Genomic DNA, 13,485 nt, shown 5'->3' on the forward strand with positions numbered 1-13,485 from the left:
TTTGCCAAAAACCCTAAAATGGGATGCAAGAAGTTGAACAAAACTAAAATGACTAAACAACCATACAAATTAGGACTTGATTTTTTTGGTGTTTGGACTTAAGAAAATGATGGAGAAAATGTTAATACAGAATAAATTTAAAAATATGTTTTGGGTAGACTTTTTCCCCTCTTCAGAGCAGGTTATTAAACATATATCAGTATGCTTGCCCAGTAAGAGTGGGACTGGGGAATGAATACTGGACTGGGAATTAGGAGAGACTGAGACTTTGGGGAAGGGAATCATGAGATTCTGGGTTCTTTTCTGGGTTTGACTGCCTAGTGGCCAGTCTCTCCTACTAAGTGATCACATCTTGAGATAATCTTTTAAGTTCTTTTTAACTCTAATGTGGAATGGTGATTAAACACCTACTGATGTGCAAGGTGCTAAGTGCTCCTAATAAAAAGACCAGACTAAACAATCTTGGCTGTCAAGATGCTTACTGTTGTTTTTCTAATTTTTGTTTATCTCTATGGTTAGAGGCAACTGTAGTATAGTGGTATGAGCGATGGATATGGAAAAGGGAAATACCTGGTTTGGAAACCCAACTTCAGCACTTACTAGTTACATGACTTTGGCAAAGTCACTCTGAAGCTTACATTCTTTTTCTTTGAGATGAGGATAGCAATATTTGCACTGCCTTTCTCATAGGACTATTATCAGGAAAATTCTTTTAAATCCTTAATGTGTTATAGAAATGTGAGTTATTACCATGGAGCAGTAAGTTTGCTTCGTTCTTGCAGTGACTTGGTACGGGATTTAATCATTTTTGAAACCACAAAGTTCTAGGCACCGGATGTTTCCTTGAAGTTGCCCCATCAATAAACCTTGAAAAGTAAGTCACAAATCTAGGGTGACAGCCAATTTCTGGTGTAGAGAAATCCAATGGAGGAAAATCTACATTTATATAATACAGAAATGAGGGAAGGAGTTGATAAAGATTTTCTTGCTCTTCTGTTGAGGTAGTCTATTGAAAGCAAAGTTTAAGAATGGATTTTTGAGGTCTGTCTTTAATTCTTTCCCTTTGAAAGTTTAATTTATTTTAATGAACAAAACTATTTTCTCTCCCTCCTATTTCTATTGGAAAAAAAAGCAAAAGAAAGCCCTTGTAAAAATGTGCATAGTCTAGCAAACAATTCCCATTTTGGATATGTCCAAACATCTGTCTTTATATATTTAGCTCATCAGCCCTCCATCATGAGGTAGGTAGCATTATTCATCCTTGATTATCTGAAATGATAGCTGATCATTGCATTGAACAGAGTTCTTGTCTTCCAAAGTTTGCATTTATTATATTATTATTATTATTGAATAAAATCATTCTATATCACTTCATACAAGCATTCCCAGATTTCTGAAAACTCCATTTTCATTGTTTCTTATGCCATGATAGTATTCTATTGCATTCATGTGCCATAATTCATTCAACTATTCCCAAATTTATGGGTGCCCCCTTAGTTTCCAGTACTTTTCTACTACAAAAAGAGATGCTATATTTTTGATTGTGTAGGACCTTTTCCTCTTTATTTGAACCATTTGGGATATAGGTTTAATAATGTTATTTTGGGGTCAAAGGGCACAAAGAGTTTATTAACTTCAGGGGCATAGCTTCAAATTTCTTTTCAGAATGACTGGACCAATTCATAGCTCCACCAACCCAGCACTGATGCACCTATTTCCTCCTGCTTCCCCCAACATCAACCATTTCCTTTTTGTCAACTCTGCCAAGCTCAACAACATGAACACCAAACCTCAATGACACTTTAATTTGCTTTGTTCCAATTACTAGTGAAGGAAGCATTATTTCATGTACTTGGATTCCTTAACTTGAGAACAATCTGTTTATATCCATCACTGATTTATTAATCAGGGAATGACTTATTCTAATAATTGGAATAAATTTCTTATATAGCTTGGAAATCAAACCTTTACTAGAGAAACTTATAGAAATTTTGTGAAACTTATAGCAATGTTTGATTCCTTTCTTTCCCTTGCCCTTCACCATCAATCTACCATATTCTGGTTACTCTGATGTACAAAATACCTTTTCCTCCATGAGCCTTTCTTGCTCTCTACTTGTAGAAAACTTATATTCACTAATGCATGAGCTGATAAAGTGGGTTTTTTAAAATTTCACCAAGAGTATTTGAATTTACACCCAAATTCTGAAAACCTCCCAAGACCCACAAGAATTACAGAAGCTTAGGCTTTTAGAGATGGAAAGAACTTTAGCGGCTATCTAGTCTGAACCATATTCCTCAAAGTATCTTCATTAAGAAACTACCAAAGAAGGAAATGTGGTAGAACTTCAGGAACTGAGTGGGAGGAGATTTTTACCCTGCATACCCACCACCCCCCTCAACCGTGGGAGAATTCTGGGCACTTTTTCAAAGCACAATATATGTGTTTCATAGTATTATATCTTTTACTTCTTCAATTGATTTAACTAATACTCTAAAACTTTCTGGAGAAGCAGTTAGATTAAATCTAACCTTTGCTCTAACTTGAATTGTAACGCTTACTTTTAGCTCTCAACTTCATCCCGATCTATAAACTGGAGTCAGTCTACAATTAATTCTAAGTAATGTAGCCATAGTCTACTAGGCCACAGATTCACAGAGATTTTCATTTTTTTTAAATTTAGATCACTCAGTAGATGGCCCGAAAAAAGGAGCATCACCCAGGCCTTGGGACATCCAAGTACATGTCCCTCCCATGTTTCAGGAGGAGACTAAGAAGTTTCAAGTACCTCACTCTTCTTTAGTCAAGGTAATGTGACAGGAAGCATCACTTAATGAGCAAGCATTTATCAAATACTTAGCAGGTTTCAGGCATAGAGCTAGACTATGGACACACATAGACAAAAACAAAACAGTCCCTGCCCTCCAGGAGCTTACAGTCTAAGTAGAGTAGGAAACATGTGTCATATTTACACATACATGTGTATGTTTTATATATATGTATATAGCATATACATATATATTATTTCCCATATATATCAATTCTCTGTAGGCTTTTCTGAAGTATAGTATTTCCTTTTTAAAATTAATTTTTGTAAGTGATAGCTCTTTGGTAGGGGGATGGGAGTACATTGGGAAATGTAGATGATGTAAAAATAAAAGATATGAATACAATTTTACTAAAAAAATGAAGAGGTAGCTACATAGTTAGACTTAGAACTAATTCTTCATGGATAAACAAATCCCAATTTAACCTCAAACCAAACCCCTTATGGGCATAATAGTGGGTGAGGGGGTCAGTATTGTCACTAAAAAATGTACTTTTTTTTAAGCAATTGGGGTTAAGTAACTTGCTCAAGGTTACATGGCCAGTTATTTCTGGGTGTGGTGCTGAGTATCTGAGCCCAGATTTGATCCCCAGGTCATCCTGACACTGGAGTCGGTGCTCTTAATTCTGAGCCACCTGGCCGCCCCAAATGTACTTTGTTTTACAGTTGACCTTTGAAAAAGAAAAATCACACACTCCTGTGGCCACTGCATTCACAGATTTTTTTTTTTTTGCAAGAGGGGGAAAAGTGATAGGCAGGTAGGAAAATAAGACTGAAATGTTAGGAATAATTGACAACTGAAAATCTGTAGTAAAGCTAAAATATCTTCATGGGCATTAGAAGGGAAATAAGCAAGAAGAGAGAATCTGCATTATGACTTTTCACTCACCCAGTCATTGGTTAACATTCAGTAAGCCCGGAGTCTTCTGGTAACCACTCTTATATACTTTCTCTCTCTTCTGCCATTGTATGTATGTCACATTCAACCAAAAGATTTCTGTAATAAACCATGCACCAGCTACTATAATGTACTCCTGTCCTTATGAGGAAATTGCCCAAAGTTCCATTCAATAAGAACCTCATACAACTGTTGGCAAATTATTTAACTTTAGTGTTATGGGCATCCCTCAGACAACTGAAGAGAAGGCACTGATCTGCTTTAATACAGGGAGTTTCCTCATCCTGGTCTTTACTGTAATGAAATCACAATCCCAGTCCCTATCCTAATACTGAATAGAATCAGTTCACTAAAGAACGTAGGAATCTCATTAAGGTAAGTCTCTTGAGCAACTTCTAGCATGGAGACTGTTCAGTGCCTTGTTTTTAGAATGAATGACCTTATTCACTCAGTGTGGAAAAAGTAGCTTCTTCCTCTTTGCCAAATATAGAGTGCTTCCAGCTAACCCATGGCTTGTCCTCCAAGAGACTTTCAGTTATATAAAAGGTTAAGGAGCTAGTTATGAACTCACCTGGGATACTAACCATTACCTTTGATACTATTTCAATGGAAAAAATGCTTTCTGGGATATCTCTTGGTAGTTTGGGAGCACAGCTTCTCTTTTCCTTTATTGTTTGTAAGAGGAATAATTTTGTGTTGTATGGGCAAAGAATTTTCAAACTCTGAAAATCTTAAGAACTCTAATCAATGCAATGACCAACCATGACTACAGAGAATTGAGGAAGCAGGCTGTCCACCTCCTGAGAGAGAAGTGATGGGCTCAAGGTGCAGAATCAGACAGACAGACAGACAGACAGACACACACACACACACACACACACATGCACGCATGTGCACACCCACACACATTTTGGACAAGGCCAATGCAAAAGTTCATTTTGCTTGACTAAGCATATCTGTTATAAAGGTTTGATTTACCTTCGTTTTTATTGGAGGAGGGAGAGAACATAGATTTTGTTAATTGAAATAAATTTCATTTAATTAAAAAAGGAATGTCTGTTATGGTCTTGATGGTGGCAACTCTTTGGATGCCACCCATTCTGAAATTGGGACATCCCTTTCACTTTGAGCACAGAATTGCCGAAACATATAGGTGTGTGCAAATTGGGTGTTCCTCCATAAAAGTTGCCATATGATGGCATAAAGTATATTTCTTAAAGACTTTGGCATTGGAACACGGACCCTGGCAGGTCCTACTAAGCTGGAAAGACTTATAACAAACATTTGGGGACAAGACTGGTGGAAGATGGTCCACATTGTTAAACATGGAGAAGCTTGCCACTAGAATGTTGGGCACCAGGAGATGAAAATTTTAAACACAGCAACCCATGAGGGCACTGTACTAAAGAATGGAAGTGTTGAGATCTATGTAAGTGAATGAATAACCACACTGATGACAGCAGGGATCTTTGGGAGCATTGTAGCTAGTCCCTCTCCTGGGGCAGTTTGACCCACAGAAAATGTTATGCTTTCAGGATTGCCACAAATGCCAGGGACGAGGACGATACAAGTGCAGTGGATGCCATGGAGCGGGCACGGTGAGTTTGGGGCATCCTTGTTTGAAGTGTTGGCCAATTCTTTACCTGAGAGGTTGGCCTTAATGACTTGAGATGAAGCTTGGGTTATAGTCATGCAAAGACTAGTAGGAGAGAGCAAATATCACATAGTAGAAATCAAATAAAATCAGGGTACTCAGAAACTGGGTGTGGGGCATAAGGAGATGCAAAATGCAGGCTGACTCACCAGTCTGAGGACCTGGTCTTGAATCTTACCTCTACCATTTTCTAGATTTTTTTTTTTACTTTTGGCAAATCATTGAATGTCTATGGCTTACGTATGTAAGGACTTATGTCCTTAACAGTAAAGTGGCCTTGTTAGATTATGATCCCTTAAAATTTCAACTCTTTATGATTCATGGGAAATAACATGGTACTGGAAAAGGTTTTGGATTTGGAAACAGATAACCCGGGTTCAGATCCTGCTTCTGATGTTTATAAATTTTGTGTGGCGTTGGGCAAGTCATATAACTTCACTGGGCCTTGATTTTCTCATTTGTAAAATGAAGGGATTGGTTTAGTTATCCTCTAAGTTCCTTTATAGACAGAAGTCTGTGAACCTATGATTGATAAAATGAGGAAGTTGGACTTGATGACCTCCGAAGTGCCTTCTAGGACTAAATCTAGGATTCTATGATTCCAGCCCACTGATTCACACAGATCAGTGGCAGAGTCAGGTCTCAAAGCTGTAATCTGACCTGTAGGAGACCAGAATGCAGGTAACCATGAACTAAGCTATATTAGCTGTGTTAACATCATCCATCCCCCATAACATGCGCTTCTCTGCCTCACCCACCATGTTTCCTCACGACTCCTAATCATTGACTGGGTGCTGGCCAAGTGCTGACTTGGATGGTCTGTTTCTAGATGCGATGTGCCTCCTGCAGTGGGGCCAAGCGCAAGGCTAAGCAGGCCCGAAGATGTCAGGTGTGCTCTGGTTCTGGGCGGAAGAGGTATGTAAACTGAAACAGGTTAGTATTGAGAATGAAAACGAAGCCCGCATCTAGGTAGCTGGCTACTTGAAGGGGTCCTGTGAATGATTTTTGGATTTCTAAAACATTCCCTAAATCAGTGATATCAAATTCAAATAGAAAATAATTTTTACAGTCCACATATTGATTTAGAAAATCACAAATTAATATTATTTGTGTTGTTTTACATTTTTATTTATTTTGTTAAACATTTCCCAATTACATTTTAATCTGGTTCTGGCACACTTGGATGTTTTGTGCCTCGAGCTACAAATTTGATGTCCTTGCTCTAAACCACTCAATTCCAGACCCACTGGTATATCAATTCATTTCTTGTCTAGGTTTTCCATGTACTAAAATCTTTCTCCCATGACTATACTCTGAACTTTGTGATGACAAGGATCATGTTTTATATTTCTTTGTATCTTGCACAGTACCTAACAGGTTAAGGCATCTGTTAAAAAAGTTTAGATACATATGTCACCTTTTCCATAAGAAGTTCTTTGTGATTCTTCACTCAGAAATGATCTCCCACTTTTCTGAACTCTGAAAGTACAATACACATGTTGTATCTCCCACGTTCTCTTTTGTATTATCAACCAATCGAGTCTCCCTTCTACAACATAAACTCCTTAAATATAGGGGCAACATTTTTTATTTCAATATTCCTTTTATCTGAAAGGTACCTGACAAATGCCTGGTGAATGAACAAAATGTGAAATAAAGAGGGAAAAGGAGAAAATGGAGGAAAGAATGGAGAGAAGAAAGGGATTGAGTTCAGAGTTTGGTAGTGATTGCGGTAGAAAGAAAGAAAGGCATGAAGGAAAGGAGCAGAAAAGAAGGAAAGTAGAAAGAAAGGTAGAAAGGAAGAAGAAGGAGATGGAAGGAATTAGGGCAAGAGGAAATTCAGATTGAGGCAAGAAAGGAAGGAGAAGGAAGGGAGAAAGGGAGTCAATGAAAGAAAGAATGGATAAGAAGAAAGAAATTGCGGTTGAAGCAAAAGAAGACATTGAGAGAGGAAAAAAAGGAGTAAAAGAGAGGAAGGGAGAAAGGGAAGAAATTGAAGGAGGGAAGAGAAAGAAGAAAATGAGGCAGGAATGAAAGGTAGCAGTTGAGGGAGAAAAGAAAGGAAGGTAAAGGAAGAGGTCCTGTGAAAACTTTCTAGGGTTCTCTAGCTTAAGGTATTTTGTAATGCTACTGATATTTTCTTATTTTGTTTATGTGAGGGTATTGCTTCTGAATCTAGTTTCTTTTTTGCCCACCACCAAATTGTGACCTTACTTCTATCCTCTAGAGGCCTATTTGTTTCCAAGGAAAACCAAGGGTGGTACCAGAAAACAAATAGTGCAAGAATCACCACCCAATGTCATTCATCTTGATCAAGACAGAGCCTGGATGTAAACCCACATCTCTTGATTGTACTATGCAGCCCCATGGAGATGCCATTGTGGGTAATCACAGCTGTAATTTTTACAAGTTGGAGCCTGCTGAAGTTAACAAGGGTTCGGAGAGCTTTCTGAATCAATGTTAATGGCTACTGATTTCTGCATTATGATGAACTCAGAATGGATGTTGTAGAGGCATTCAATGCTAGTGGCATCTGCTAGAAATGCAGATTTAAAGGTCTGGAGAGGTTATGCTAATCTCCAGCACTGCCCCAAAGCTATCATCATCCTGGCCTAAGTATTCACATTTCCTGAACTAATTTCATGTTTATAGGCACTGTTTATATGGGCTGCAGGGACAAAGCAAGACCACAAAAAAGCAGATTTTCCATCAAGCCAGTGTATGCAAGAAGTTTACAGACATAAGAATCTAAGGAATATATAATACCTGAGACATCGTCCTCAGACTCTTAGATGAAGGGGCCTCCTGAACCAGGATTTGGTCTCTTTGGTTGGTACTGAAGTCTGTGATGTGTGGGTGGGGAGAGGGAATGTTTAACCAATATTATGTTCTATGACAGCCTCAAAAGGTTAAGGTCATACCTTCAAGCATCTTCAGATTCCTCAGCTAACCCATTTAAATCTACCCCATGAATGATATAACCACATACCTCTTAAAACCATGAATAATTTTAATGACTTCCTACTTCCCTCCCTCCTTTCCTCCCTCTCTCCTTCTCTTTGTTCCTTCCTTCATTCCTTCCTCCCTCCCTTCCTTCCTCCCTCTCTCCACTTTCCCTCCCTCCATCCCTTTCTACCTCCTTCTTCCCTTCCTTCTTGCCTTTCCTTCTTTCCTCACTTCCTTCTTCTCACAAACACTGACTTAGCTAGTGCAAGCTTGATAAAGAAAAGTGAATTAGACATGGCAATTGCTTCTATGAAGCTTATCTCAAAATTGCTTTACAAACTTCAGTGAGTACCTCTTTATTTGAATCTTTTTTTGCATTACAGTTTAATATTCACCAAGTCCTTATTACCCAAGGTTTTTAAAATTTTGGTCTTATTTCTGTCTGAGATAAAAAAAATTCTTTAGATTTCTGACTATGTCTAAGTATGCATATTTTCAAAATAGGAAAATATATGTAAATTTTATATGCTTTGCATCTGTGAGTTCACCTTGGTAACGGATTATTTCCATGGATATAGTTCTCTTACATAGCCCACCAGTAACTGAGTACACAGGTGACTTGATCAGACATACATATTTAGTATGTAAAAGAGACAAGACTTGCATTCAGGTCTTCAAAAATGCAAAGTCAGCCCTTTAGCTGCTACATTGCATCATTTATTCAGTTGACAGAAGATATGCTTTCTTACTTATGAATTTGGAAACCCCTTGCAAAAACTCTGTGCTTTCCCTTCCCTAGGAGTCTATTATCCACAAATTGGAAGCCATTGGTTTTTAAAAAAGTTTGGTTGTGTTATCTTACCCATGCTGGAAGGTCACTAGACCATATCCAAATCGAATTTCAATGCTGGTTGGCTTGGAAAGACTGACCTGCTCTATTCCTGATCCTGAGCTAATATTTTTACTCCTTAGGCATCCTGGTGGCCCCTCTGCTCTGGGGGAGTCCTGATTGGTGTCAGACTTATTTTAGATATCCAGTTGGTTTTATTCCTACTTTCTTTAGGTCAGCACTCCCAAACTCAAGGAATTGGCCAGTTTCAACCTCCCCTTTAGTAGAGACTACAGGTATCATTACAACATACTCAGTTGATCCACTGATTTATTACATGCTCTTCAGTTTACTTATGAAGAAAATGATGCTTGAGATGTGAATATGGCTACATGCCAAACTCACATCCCATAATGGTTATAACAGTTAGCTGGGGCTAGTTCCACTGCTTTCTACAGCTATTAATACTAAGAGAATGAACCTCTGGCCATGGTGCTGAATGTCAAATTTAAAGAAGACCCACTGAGTAACTCTGTATTAAGAATATAGTATTTGGTCATAAGCAAGAGATAAGTAAAAAAATCATGATCCATATTTGTGTGACTAACACTTTTTATTTTCCTCCCAAAGGTGTAGCACCTGTTCAGGTAGGGGTAACAAGACCTGTGCAACATGTAAGGGAGAGAAAAAATTATTGCACTTCATCCAGCTGGTCATCACCTGGTGAGTGGTGAAAAGAGGCAAAGTTTTGAATATATTTTGGCATCTTTTGAGAACCTACCTTGCCAGCACCTGTCCATCACAGACTGAAGTGGAACCCTAGCAATAAATTGGTTAATTTAGCCAATGTAACCTGCCAGACTAGGCAATTCCATCCCCAAACATTAACTTATTCCTTTCTCTAACCTCCAAAAATTTTCTCCCCATAGGGTTGGAATGGGTACTTTCAATGTGCCCATTGAGTCATCACTTAAGGGACCCATGAATTCAGTAGCTCACTTCCTTTTTGATTATTTTCATCTTATTTTCAATGGGCATTGTATGTGAATTTTATGGACAAATGTCCCACGTGCTGAATCCCTCCAAGTTTACTGCTACATGTTTGGTTAGCATCAAGTATGTTGCTGAGTGTTCAAGACTTGGAATCAAAGAGTCTGTATTCTGAATCTCGGTTTTATTACTGATAAAATGAAGGGTTAGAAAACCTCTCAGGTCCCTTCCAACTCTAAATCTTTGATACTATTATCTCAGAGCTAGAAGGATCTACAAGAGATCTCCTCTACCCTCTTCTTCCAGGCAGGCAGGCTATTACCCCAGTTTTACAGAGGAAGAAATAAAGCCCAAAGAGCCTGATTTGTCCCACTTCTAGACATATACAGTTTTTTTCTCTGCTCTCTCCTCACCAGTGCATAACTCTACTATTCGTGGCAATGTGGAACAATGGGAAAATGTGTTATATTTAAAGTTTGAAGGCCTGGGTTAAAATACAGGATTTTCTACCTCTTACCTGTGTAACCAATGTCCTCACCTATGAGATGAGAAGGTTGGACTAAGAGGCCTTTATAGTCCCTTCTATATCTATGTTCCTATGATTTATCCTTCCATCATTAAAGCTTGAGATGAAGGGAAGAGGCAAAGATGGGGGAGTATGAGAATATGTTTGGTTGTTTTGACTTCATAATTTTGATCTGTGTTCTATGTGGTTTATTTATGTTCTGGGGAGCTTAATATTAGTACCATTAGAAAAATTTCCATCAGAATAGACATTTTTGTGAGAGAGTCTTGAATCCCCTTTGGCCAAAGTATTTCAAGAATGAACAGTGGTTTCAGGATAGATTTGGCCAATGAAAGGATAGTGAAGGAATCAGTAATGTAGCTTTCAGAAAATTCTTGGAGGTTCCAGTCATAACCACCAGGCTTTTGTTCTCCTCTTCCAGGAAAAACAGCCTGTTTGAGTTTGTCACTGAGCACCATATGAACTTTCCAGAGGAGCTGTTGGTTAAAGTCAGAGGAGAAAATATATTTAAGGATGAAAATGTTATGGTGAGGACAGATATGAGAAAGTAAAGCAAAGTGTCTTTTAAAAACCCATCTTTCTATTGTGCCCATTTTTTTCCTTTTTCTTTGGAACTGGACTTCTTGCTGCTCCTCACACATGCCATTTTACCCTCCAACTCTGTGCCTTTCCACTGACTTTCCCCATGTCTGGAAAGTTCTCTCTCCTCATCTGTACCTCCGAGATTCCCTGGTTTTCTTCAAGATTTAACTAAATCTCACTTTTTGCAACAACCCTTTTTTCCTGGTCCCTTCCATTACTAGTGTCACCCCTCTGAGATCACTTCCAATTTGCATTTTATATGTCTCGTATGTAACTCCTTGTTTGCATGGTTTTTCCTTTATTAGAATGTGAGCTCCTTGAGGACAGGGATAATGTTTTCATTATTCTCAGAGCTGAGTAAGGGCCTGGCATTTGGTAAATACTTAAATCTTATTCTTTGACTGAGTGACTGAAAGAAAATGTGGCCTTTTGGAACTGGGGAAGAATCAAGGTTTTTTGTTGACTTTGTTGAGTAAAAAAAAAAAATAGAATTTTCTCCAGGCTTTTCAGAATCTTGCATAAGGAGAGAAAGCTAACATACAAGGATAGCCCTTGGCCAAATAGTCAAGATGGTAAGATTGGTCTGTCCCTTTCTTTCCTGAGTTTGCTCCTATTTTTGTTGCCCGCTGTCTGTCTTCATTCCCCAGTGCTCTCCTGATGCTTGGGCTCCTCCAGTCAAGGTGGAATGTCATTGTAAAACACTATCATTATGAAGAAGTAAATTACTCAGTGTACTCTTCCTCCTAGGCAAATTTGCACTTCTAAAGAGGAGAGAGCCAGAGAGCAGCAGAAGCAGCAGCATTTAGATAGGACTTCCTAGTTTACAAAGAGTTTTCATGCAAAGGTGGCATGGTGTCATGGATAGACTGTACTTAGAGTCTGGTAGCCCTGGGTTTGAATCCTGTCTCAGACATTTTCTAGCTATTTGAACCAGAACAAGTCAGCTAACATCTCTCAGATTCAGTTTCTCATCTGAAAAATATGGATAATAATAGCACCTTCCTTGTTGGGTTGTCATGAGAATTACATGAGATAATTACAGCTAAAATTTAGATAACACTTAAAGTTGGCAAAGCATTATATGTATGTGTGTGTATAATTTTGTTAGATATCATTACATATATTCTCTCACTTGAGAAAAGGTGCTCACAATTCTTTGCTCATTTTAAAGCACTATACAAATGCTACCGTGTTTCCCCGATAATAAGACCTATCCCGAAAATAAGCCCTCCCCTTACTGTGTAAGATTCCTCTAAAATAAGCCCTCCCCCGAAAATAAGCCCTATTGAGATTGCTACTGTAGTGAAGGTGATCCCCTGCGCTACACGCTACATTATGGTACCCTCTGTATGCACTGTCCCTCCCCTCCCCCCGGGTGAAACGCACGCCGCATTCCGAGCTGCATCCAATCAGAGCTGCAGCAGTGAGCGCGTCATCCTGTTCTTCCCCAGTGATTTGCTTATTGAATGAAGGTACATTGTTTTGTTCACGTTTACCTGTTTATTAAAATTGCTGTCAATGTTCATTAAAATAAGCCCTCCCCTGAAAATAAGCCCTCTGGTGTTTCTCTGTCCAAAAAAATAATAAGACAGTGTCTTATTATCGGGGAAACACGGTAGTTATTTTGCCATACATTATATCTATTGACACAATAGTTATGGAAGGTGGGTAATGCAGGAATTCTCCTAAAGGCAGCATGGGGTATAGACAAGGACAATGGTTTTGGAGTCAGAAGATGTGTGTTGTAGAGACAGCTTGGACATTTAATACATGCATGACATTGAGCAAGTCACCTAATATCTCTTGACTCTAGATTCCTCATCTGAAAAGCAAGAATACTGACATTTTCTCTGCCTACCCCACAGGATTATTGTGAACCATCAAGGAAAACATTTTTGACAACCTTTAAGGTCTTTAGAAATTGGAGCTACTTCCCTATAGCACAGATAAGGAAACTAAATATGAAGGAGGATTCCAAGGGGAGAATGATGCTTAACACAAAATAATATCAAACACAGGAGGGATAGTTTTGTTTGTTTGTGTTTTTGGTGAAATGTAGGGGGCCTTCAGTGCTCTTCACATTGAAACACTTAGGTGACCATCCATTTTATTTCTGTGTAAGGTCAGCCTTGCTTATATAGGCTCATGCCAGTCCACTCATTATGTGAAGGTAAATGGAAAGAAGGTATCTATCTATCTATCTATCTATCTATCTATCTATCTATCTATCTAT

The 13,485-nt window shown here is 38.5% G+C and overlaps 1 protein-coding gene across 3 annotated transcripts in view; it reads left to right on the plus strand.

The window, feature by feature from the left end:
- SSUH2 (ssu-2 homolog) overlaps positions 1 to 13,485 on the plus strand; it is a 152,259-nt gene that overhangs the window by 122,418 nt on the left and 16,356 nt on the right. For all 3 annotated transcript variants that reach the window (XM_069084045.1, XM_069084046.1, XM_069084044.1), the window contains exons 6-10: positions 2,684 to 2,808; positions 5,261 to 5,323; positions 6,209 to 6,294; positions 9,785 to 9,877; positions 11,092 to 11,197. In XM_069084045.1, the coding sequence (XP_068940146.1) occupies positions 2,684 to 2,808; positions 5,261 to 5,323; positions 6,209 to 6,294; positions 9,785 to 9,877; positions 11,092 to 11,197 (473 nt within the window). The remainder of the gene's footprint in view (positions 1 to 2,683; positions 2,809 to 5,260; positions 5,324 to 6,208; positions 6,295 to 9,784; positions 9,878 to 11,091; positions 11,198 to 13,485) is intronic.

Source organism: Petaurus breviceps, unplaced genomic scaffold, assembly GCF_028583685.1.
Source record: "Petaurus breviceps papuanus isolate PSGF00001 unplaced genomic scaffold, PetGlider_PUasm1.0 174, whole genome shotgun sequence".
Lineage (NCBI taxonomy): Eukaryota > Metazoa > Chordata > Mammalia > Diprotodontia > Petauridae > Petaurus > Petaurus breviceps.